The 9,731-nt window shown below is 41.5% G+C and overlaps 1 protein-coding gene across 1 annotated transcript; it reads left to right on the top strand.

Annotated features, from left to right (window-relative positions):
- Positions 1–1,351: 1,351 nt before the first annotated feature.
- LOC121938984 (FRAS1-related extracellular matrix protein 1-like) lies at positions 1,352–7,892 on the top strand (the record flags this gene model as incomplete). Its single annotated transcript, XM_042482139.1, has 9 exons — positions 1,352–1,750; positions 2,300–2,442; positions 2,527–2,723; positions 3,551–3,641; positions 3,770–3,937; positions 4,935–5,143; positions 5,778–5,871; positions 6,877–7,129; positions 7,698–7,892. Coding segments are annotated over exons 1-9 (1,681 nt in total), but the record flags the coding sequence as incomplete, so codon positions are not given.
- Between the last annotated feature and the right edge of the window lie 1,839 nt (positions 7,893–9,731).

Here is a 9,731-nt window from a genome sequence, read left to right on the forward strand (position 1 = left end):
ACACACACACACACACACACACACACACACACACACACACACACCTCCCATCCCATCCCATTCCCGTCTTTATGGGCCTGCTGCCCAACGCCACCTTTGGGCCCAATTACCAAGTTGTTTCCATCACTTGGACCAGTAGCCGCCTTCCCTCGGTAAAGTTGCTAATGAGGTTCGGGCTCGCGACCGCTCGTCTCTCAATCTGTCTGCTGACCTTGCCCTTCTGTCTCTCTGGCACGTGCAGGGAGACAGGAAGCCCCCCCCTCCCAAATCCTGGCAACCGGGCGGCCACCGGGAAGGACGCCATGTTTTACCCCACCGGTGTTCGCAGCACGAACCCCAGCCAGCGCCTCGCGGTGCCTTCAGGCGCTAAGAGAAACTTGTTATTTCCAAGTGACAATGGGAGAAAAAAAACACGGTGCATGTGTTGGCGACGGTAATTGAATCAAAGTGCGAAGCTTTGGCTGGAAACGGAGCCGTTCTCTGACAACAACACATGTCCGACAGTAGGCCGCTCTGCAGAGCGGTTAGCACGAGGCGGAGAGCGCGGGAGGCCAGCCAGCAGCAGCGCGCCGACAGATGGACGCGGCCTACATTTCATTAATGTAGGATGCACAAGTTTCTCATGTCCGCTCCAACTCTGCACGCCGAATCTCACGCCGCCGTTTCTGTGACACGACGAACGTCATCTGGTGCAGCGAGAACTGAAACAAATCTAAAAAATGTAGATACCATGAAACTGAAATCACTGACCTCAGCAGGCTTTTATTTTCTTTACCACAAACTGTTGCTCAGAAACATTATTTAATTCTTTGAAACCTTGGCAAATTGGATTTATTTATTTACTTTTCATTTATTTATTTATTTTTAAAAAACACGTGAAGAAGGTAATGACCCAAGTACTAGAAAATTACCTGGAAATTTTCCCAAAAAATGAGAAATGACCTTAAAAAAACAATCTTAAGAAAGTAAATTTTATTAATCCTAAAAGACGAAAAGACCCAAGTACAAGAAAATGACCTGAAAAATTTTCCAAAAAAACTTTTAAAAAAAGCCTCAAAAATGAGGAAGTCAAACAAAACATCAGAAAGTAATTTTAAGAGAATAAAGACTTTTTGAAAAAATGAAAGTGGATATTTTATTACGGAAACTTACGGAGACTTTTGTTTTCATAAAATTCCAACTTTTTTCTTGTAAAATTCCGTCTTTTTTCTCGTAAAATTATGTCTTTTTTTCTTGTAAAACTACGACTTTATTCTCGAAATCTCAAAAAAAAAAATCCTTAAAGCTCCAGCGTAACGTAGTATCTGCACGTTTATAGTTAATTTTTTGTTTATAATTTATGTAATTTTTTAGTCTCTCGCAGCTGCTGCGCTGTCTGATGTGTTTCCTGTTTCCTGTCTGCCAGGCGGAAAGGCGTTCATGTTTCGTGTTCGTGACCTGAGGGACGGCGCCGTCGTCTACCATCACTCCGACAGCGACACCACCCGCGACCACATCGTCTTCCGCATCAGCGACGGCCGCCATAGCATCCGCCACAAGTTCCCCATAAACATCCTGCCCAAAGACGACTCCCCGCCGTTCCTCATCAACAACGTGGCGCTGGAGGTGCAGGAGGGCGCCGCCGTGAGGCTGGAGGAGTACACGCTGCTGGCGTCCGACCTCGACTCCAGCGACGACTACATCCTCTACCAGCTGGTGTCCAGCCCGAAGGCGGGGCGGCTGCTCAGGAAGACGGCAGCCCACGAGGACGGTGAGGAAGTTTAATATCTACAACGGAAATGATCTCTGCAGAAGATCACGAGATTACGGTTATTACGAGTATTTTGTTTGTTTGTCTCCTGGTTAGAATTCCTTCAGTTTTCAGGAGGTTTTTAGGTTTTTAGGAGCCGAATTATCCACAGAGACTATTTAACCCTTTAAGACCTGAGGTAATTTGCTTCATTAACACGGAAAAAAGGCAACAAGACACTTAACACGATATAACCCTAAAATAAGGAATAATTCCTAAAAAAACAAGAAAATTTCCTAGAAAATAAATTAAAACTATACACAAAGAAGTAAACAAAAAAACAAAGTAAACATAAGCACTGTATATGTAATTTGTAAATCACAGTGTAATGGGATTACTTCCACTGACAGCCTGAAGCGTCGAAACGTTGATTCGCTGAACGTTCCTCTAAATCGGCGCCTGAACAAACGCAAACTGTATTTCTTGCAGATTGAGGTTTTTGTGTCGATGCTTGGGATTTTGTGACGCAGCTGCTGCAAAATATCGACGGTGCGTTTGCTGTCCTTGCAGGAGATCCGGTGGACAGTTTCCTGCAGAGGGATCTGGTCCAGGGTCAGATCTACTACCAGCACTCCGGAGAGGAACTCTTTGAGGACTCCTTCGACTTCACGCTGTCCGACAGCCACCAGCCGCCCAACCTCTCCCAGACATACGTGAGTCAAAGTTTCCTCTCTGCAAGTTAGAAACGTTTTTAAATCTCCGGTCGCACTGACGCCTCTCCTCCGGTCTGGGTCCAGACCGTGGTGGTCCACGTGTTCCCGGTGAAGGACCAGCTGCCGGTGGAAGTGTCCGGCAGCGTCCGCTCACTAACGGTGAAGGAGACGGAGGTGGTCTACATCACGCAGGCTCAGCTCCACTTCACCGACAGGGAGGATCCAGACACGGACCTGAGCTACGTGGTCACGCAGCCCTGCTTCAGCCCACTGCATCCTGGGTAAGGACAGGGGCGGGGCTTCCTCTGCGGTCTGCAGCTCCACATCCTGTAAAGCCGAAAAGTGATAAAAATAATCATCACGTCTCTTTCTTTCTGGACGGCTGGATTTCTGTCAAAAACAAGGGAAGAAGAAATGACCCAATAATTAGCAAGAAATTAATAAAACTTACCAAAAACTTACCTGAAAAGTATGTAAAAACAACAACAAAAAAACAAAAAACCCAACCCAAAAAATTACCAAGAAATTAGTAAAAAGTAGAAAATTACAAAAAAAACCTAAATGTGCAAGAAATAAGTAAAAAGTAGAAAAAATGACCTGGAAATTAGTGAAGATGATGTTTTAAAACTAAATTTAAAAACAAGAACTGACCTGAAATAAAATACTTTGAATATTTAAATATAGTTTTTCCTTTTCCCGTAGCTTTATTATTATTATGTTTGAATCATTTAAAATCTCCTAATTTCTTGTCATTTCTAGAACATTTTCTAATTTTCCCCTATTTTTTTTTTAGTTTACAAATTTCTTGAAATTTGTGGAACATTTCTTACCAAGTGTGTCATTGCCTTTAACCTGCATGAAAAAAACAGCACAAGAAAAGTGATGTCGCTCCAGGTTTCAAAGGGTTAAATGATGTTTTTAAACAGTCTGAATCTTTTTGAATGTGATTTATTAAAAAAACACAGCAGGCGAGAGGGGCAAGACAGAAAACTGAAATAATAACTTTGTTCATGGGTCCTTGAAAAGTCATGGTAAAGTCTGGAGATTTTTTGAAATGCGCGGGGACTCTGGATTTACACAAATGTATTGTTTGATATGTTTTTTTTAGGCTGATGGACGCGGGACGTCTGTTCTACACGGACAGCGCCGGCGCCATGAAGAGAGACCACATGGTGCCGGTGTTAAAGGCCTTCACGCAGGTTTGAGACACAAACAGTCGCACACAGCTTCGTTTTGGGGAAATGAATTCGCTGCTGATTCAAACTGTTTTGAGGAAAAGTATTCGAGTAAAAACACGGCGTTCTTCTTCTTCTTCTCTTCCTGTCAGCATGCAGTGAACCACATGAAAGTGGCCTTCATGCCTCCCGTGGAGGACATCGGCCCGGAGCCGCTCTTCGTCCAGTTCGTCTTCTCCGTCAGCGATCACCACGGCGGCGCCGTCTCCGGCCTCCTCTTCAACATCACCGTCACCCCTGTGGACGACCAGAGGCCAGAGGTCAGAGGTCAAACGCAGCCTTAGCTTCCTGTCGATCTGAACTGACTTTGGTGGTTTTGACCTCGTGTGAAGACCTCAGACGGGAGCTTCTGTCGTCCCCGTCAGATCTGAACTAAAAATGATACTTATGAAAGTATATTTAATGTTCGGCACGAAAAACCTGTCTCAGCATTTTCAAAAAAAAAACAATTTCCAGGCCTGGAAAAGTTTCAAAAACTTATTATATCCTTAGAGTTTTGCTAAAGTCATGAAAAAATGTTTTTATTTCACAAACCTGTATAATAATATACGATGTGTTTAAAGATCATCAATAATTTGAAAAGATAGTTCTATTTTTACAATTTTTGGCTGTGATAAATGTCATTTTTGAGAGAAAACATGCCTTCCAAACCCCCGGGCATGTTCAAATAAATAAACAAGTTTTTATAAAAGATAAATATAAAACACTCACATCAAAAAAATGTTCACTGAAAATCACCCAAATTTGTAATAAATAAAAAAATCACCAAAAAGTTATTTTTAAAAATCACCAAAAATGAAAAAAAGCCAAAGTTTTGCTTTAAAAATCACAATTTTTTAAAACAACCAAACAGACAAAAAATAAATACAAAATACAGCCATTTAAGTTGTATGCCCCCCCATCATAAGTCCCTCGCCAATGCATAAAAAAATATTTGACATGCCCCCCCCATAAATAACAAACAGTCCCTAAGTTGTATTTTAATATTCAGTTTTTATACCTGCTCTGAATTCATTCTGGTATTTTTTAATAATATATTTTTTTAAGCTGTTACACTGAAAAAGAACCGATAAGGGGTATTGATGGTCGTTTCAGAGAGTGTTTGGTGTTTAAAATTTGCCGAAAAATCCTGGAAACATGTCGGTAAAAACGCGTATGAAGCCTGTTTATTGTCACACGGACACTTTTGTTTTAGTTTCGATCATTTTCAGACACTTGAAGGTCCGGGTTTGCTGACGTTCTCTCTGCGCTCGTCAGGCCTTCACCAACCTGCTGCGGGTGGAGGAGGGCGGGGGGGCCTTTGTGACGGAGGAGCACCTCCTGGTCCGGGACCAAGACAGCCGGGACGAGGCCCTGAGGGTGGAGGTTCAGAGGACGACTCGCCACGGCCGTCTGGAGCTGCAGGGCCGGACGCTGCTGCAGGGGGACGGCTTCACGCTGCAGGACCTGAGAGGCCTGCGGCTCAGGTCAGAAACAAATCCTCTTTACCTGCGAAACTCCGAACAAAGTCGCTTTCTGAGCCTGTAGAGCCCCAATGTGAACCCAGAAATGCTGAATACCCCAAACTTTTATGTCAGAAATGTAAATTTTGGGTCCCCAACATTAAGAAAATGGCCAAAATGAGCCAAAAATAATGTCCTCCAAACCTGTGGGCACGTGTTTAAAAGCTGGTGGTGAAATAAATAAAATAAACAGCCACTGAAAATGGTAATTTTTTTAATTATCTAAACAAAATTCAAAATGTTCTTCCTAAAATATACCAATCAAATTTCATTTACATTTTAAATAAATTTAACAATTTAGCAAGTGTTTTCTTTAAAAAGCACCAAAATTCTTCAAAGGAAAAAAAAATGAGCCAAAAAAAGGCCTTCCAAACCCGATGGGCATGTTTCCTTTAAAAGTTGGTGGTAAAGTTTAAGCCAAAAAAAATTCTAGGTTATATTTAGTTGTAATTTAAAGGTTATACGAGTTCTGTTCGAATATTCAGTTCTAAATGTACTATTTTTAAAAAAATATATTCACAAAAGCTATTAAATAGTGACGAGAGAGAAGTGACGGCGTGTTTGGGACAGACGGAGCGTGACGCTCTTTGTGTCGCAGGTACATCCACGACGACTCTGAGACCAGCGAGGACGCCGTCGCTCTGAAGGTGACGGACGGTCTGAACTCAGCGGACGTCGTGTTGCACGTTCAGGTGAGCGACCTGCCGCCAAAACACACAATAATCCAGGATTCCCAGGAAAACCTGGAAAAGCCGTGAAACTTCACCATCACATTTTCTAAGCCTGGAAAAGTCATTGAACTAGTGAAACCCATTGAAAGTTTTGGAAAAATCTTGGAAATATATTGTGTGTCATATTTGAATGACATTAATGCAAAATAAAGGTGAATTAATTTTCTGTAGCTGACGACAAAACGTAGTTTTAATGTGTCGACGTGACGATAATTCTGCTGCTTTTTCATTTGTTAAGAAAGTTTCTTCATCTGTCCTACGAGACATGTCGAATAGTTTTTTAAGCATTTTTGGCGACATGGGAGAACGTGAAATTATTTTACTGCCCATTTTTTTAAAAATGAAAAAAGTTAGATTTTTTTTCTTCATAGAAAACTTTTTTTTTCCAAATAATTTTTTGTGCTTATTATAAAAACTTAAAGGTTTGGGATCTTTTTTTCTTACATTTTTGAAAGTGGTGTTTTCTTTAAAAGTTGCCAAAACGACAGCTAAAAACTAAAAACAGAAATTATTGTTGGATTTTTAAAAATCCCTGATGGTTTAACGCATCATGTGGGTTCCTGAAACTACATTTGAATAGAGTTTGAATCTTATATGTTGAGTTTTCTGAAAGCAGTGAACCTGAAAGAAGGACGGTTATGAGTTGTGCGTGTGGGGGGTCAGGTGCACCTTCTGTTAAAGACCGTCATTAGAAACTGGACTGGCTGCGGTCGCTGCTGTTTCTGCGGTCGCTGCTGTTTCTGCTGTATTTCGTGGCTTTCACCGTGTCTTGATCTTATTGTGAATTTTAAAAAATAGTGAGAGAAAAAAAGAAAAAATCGGGCAGGTGGCGTAAAGTAAAACTAAAATCTGGGTCCTTGAAAAGTCATGGAAAAGTTTTGAGATTTTGAGCACAACAGAGTGCGGGAACCTTGAAAACACCATCGACCCTGAGCGCGTGTTCGACGTCTGTCCCGCCGTCCTCAGGTCCTGCCCATGAACGACGAGCCCCCCCAGCTGGGTGGGGGTCTGCGCGGGGAGCTGAGCTGCGAGGAGGGGGGGCGGGTCCAGGTGACGGTGGACTACCTGTCGGCCACGGACCGGGACAGCGACGACTCCAGGCTGACCTACATGCTGGCCCGGAGTCCGGGCCGCGGGGAGCTGCAGAGAGCCGGACTGAGCGTGGACAAGTTCTCCCAGCAGGACCTGCTGCAGGGACACATCTACTACATCCACACAGGTGAGGAGCATCATGGGAGACGACGCCACGTTTGGGGAAAAGCCTGCGCTCGCTTATTTCTCCTCAGTCACACTCTTTTATTATTATTTTTTTAAATTTAATAAATAAAAGCAAAAACAAATAAAGATGGAGAGGAAGAAGAAAAAATAATGATCATTGAAATAAATAACAAAATAAACGTTCTGACAGACTTAAAGCCAGTATTCAAAGGGTTAATGACATCATTAGGAGTTAATTCAACTCACGGCAGCTTTATTTAAAGAGCAGCTTTCACACAAACATGCAGCTCACAGTTTAAAGGACACAACATCGTCATTACGACGAGAAACTTTCAACAATTAGACAAAAAAATATTGAAAAACAATTGAAAATCTAATGAATAAAAAAAGAATGAATCAATAAAGTACAATGCAAATAAACAATGACTAATCTTAAAAATCAGCTTGAATGATACTCCAAATTAAAGAATCCAGATTAAAAAGAAGAAAATTCTGGTTCATTAAAAGAGTATTTTCATGTTACAGGATAACGAAGTCAGTAATGTTTAGTTTTTGGTTTCTGTGTTCAGGAGGAGAGATCGGAGCCGAGCCGGCGTTCGACACCGTCACCCTCATCATCTCCGACGGCGAGGCTGGAGGATCAGAAGGCTGTTGCCATGGAGACGCCCCGCCTCCACCTGTACCGCTTCACGGCACGCTTCCTGTGTACGACCTCAACATCACCATACTTCCTGTCAACAACAAAGTCCCCGCCGTCACTCTGGGTGAGACATCACACGGCGAGCGACACACACGGCGAGCGACACACACGCAGGACGCCGGGGACACGACTTAGAAAAAGATGTTTAAAAAATTTCAAAAAATTATCAGATTTAAAAAATACTTTTTCAAAAGCTAGGGAAAAATGTCGAGGGCAAAATAAGACAAAACTTGGCAAAACTATATTTCAAATTAACATCATCACATATTTAAAATTATATTACATTATTATTAATATTAAAAATAACAGTAATTATAATAAAACTTGATCACATCGCACTTTTCATACAGGACATGCAGCCCAACGGGTTTTACAAGAAAGAAATTAATGCAGCAAAGTGCTTCACATCAGATCAGAATCAAAAGCACAGAATTCATCTTCACAGATCAAACCTGCTTTAAAATACGAGTAAACGTAAAATAAAGATTTTCGGATGTTTCAAAGAAATGAGGACATTTTGTGGATTTTAGGACGTTTCTCAGATTTTCGGACATTTCTAGTATTTTAGGACATCAGTGTCTCAGCTGTGTCCTCTGTCGGGGGTGTGGGGGATCCTCCTCTGGCTCTTTTTATAATCAAAAAGCTCTATTTTGATGCTGTTTTATGTCTCTGACACCTTACGGAGACTAAAAGGACAAAAACTATTCACAGAGTCAGTCACTTTATTTTTACTGTGAGTTGTTTGGGGGCCACCAGGGGCCCTATCAGGGGCCAGATTTGGCCCCTGGGCCATAAGTTGAGTATCAGATTTTGGTCGGTTGGATGTAAAACAGATGTTTTAGTTTGAATTCTGTGCTGTTTGAAAAGGTCTTAAATTTATTCTTTTTTTTTTACTTGGTCACCTGAATTGTTGCTGTTAGTCATGAAAACTAGAAGATGTGAGAACATTTTCCTGCTCAGTGAAGTGTGTGTGTGTGTGTGTGTGTGTGTGTGTGTGTGTGTGTGTGTGTGTGTGTGTGTGTGTGTGTGTGTGTGTGTGTTGACTGCCAACAATCCTCTTAATGCAGCGGAGCAACTCTGACCCGACAACACACCATCACCTATCAGCCTAACACACACTCTGCACGAGGGGGGGGTAACATACACTGTATGTACACACACACACACTCTCACACACACACACACACACACACACACACACACACAGGCTCTCCTGGGGAGGGTGACAGTTCTCGCTGGAGTCGGAGCCAAGAAGAGGGATTTGAGGAGCTCTGTGGTTATCAATAGAGACCAGTGACCACTGGGACTCACACTGGGATGACTGGGAGAGGGTTTGTGTGTGTGTGTGTGTGTGTGTGTGTGTGTGTGTGTGTGTGTGTGTGTAAGTAATTCTCTTTTTTTATGTTCAGAAGTGCTAAAAACCTTAATTTTCTCACCAAAAAATAAAAAAAAAGTCATCAGGACAAAATAATTTCACTTGTCCAAAAGAAATCAGTCATTTCAGGAAAATTATCAGATTGTATTTTCTCAGTGTCAGTGATCTTATTCTGTCTTATTTTGAAGGTTAAAAGGGTTAAAAAAAAAACAACCACAAAAATGTAAAAAAAAAAAAAAAAAAACACCATTAAAAGCAAAAGTGCAAAAGTTTTGTAAAATAATTTGAATATAAAATAAGAGATAAAAACTCCTGCAGCACCTCTCAGTCATAACTGCGGTTTTAAAGTGTCAGAGTGTTTCTTGTTTTTCTGACCGACTCCGAGATGCTGAAGCTGATTTTATTAAAACTTCCTGAAACTTGGAACAAGTGGGATTATTTCTCATTTTAAACAATATAATCTATTAATATTTAACTTCGAGTTTAAAGTTAAATCTCAGACTGAAATAGTTCCCGACGTGTTTCTTG

The sequence above is a fragment of the Plectropomus leopardus genome, unplaced genomic scaffold, assembly GCF_008729295.1.
Source record: "Plectropomus leopardus isolate mb unplaced genomic scaffold, YSFRI_Pleo_2.0 unplaced_scaffold392, whole genome shotgun sequence".
NCBI lineage: Eukaryota > Metazoa > Chordata > Actinopteri > Perciformes > Serranidae > Plectropomus > Plectropomus leopardus.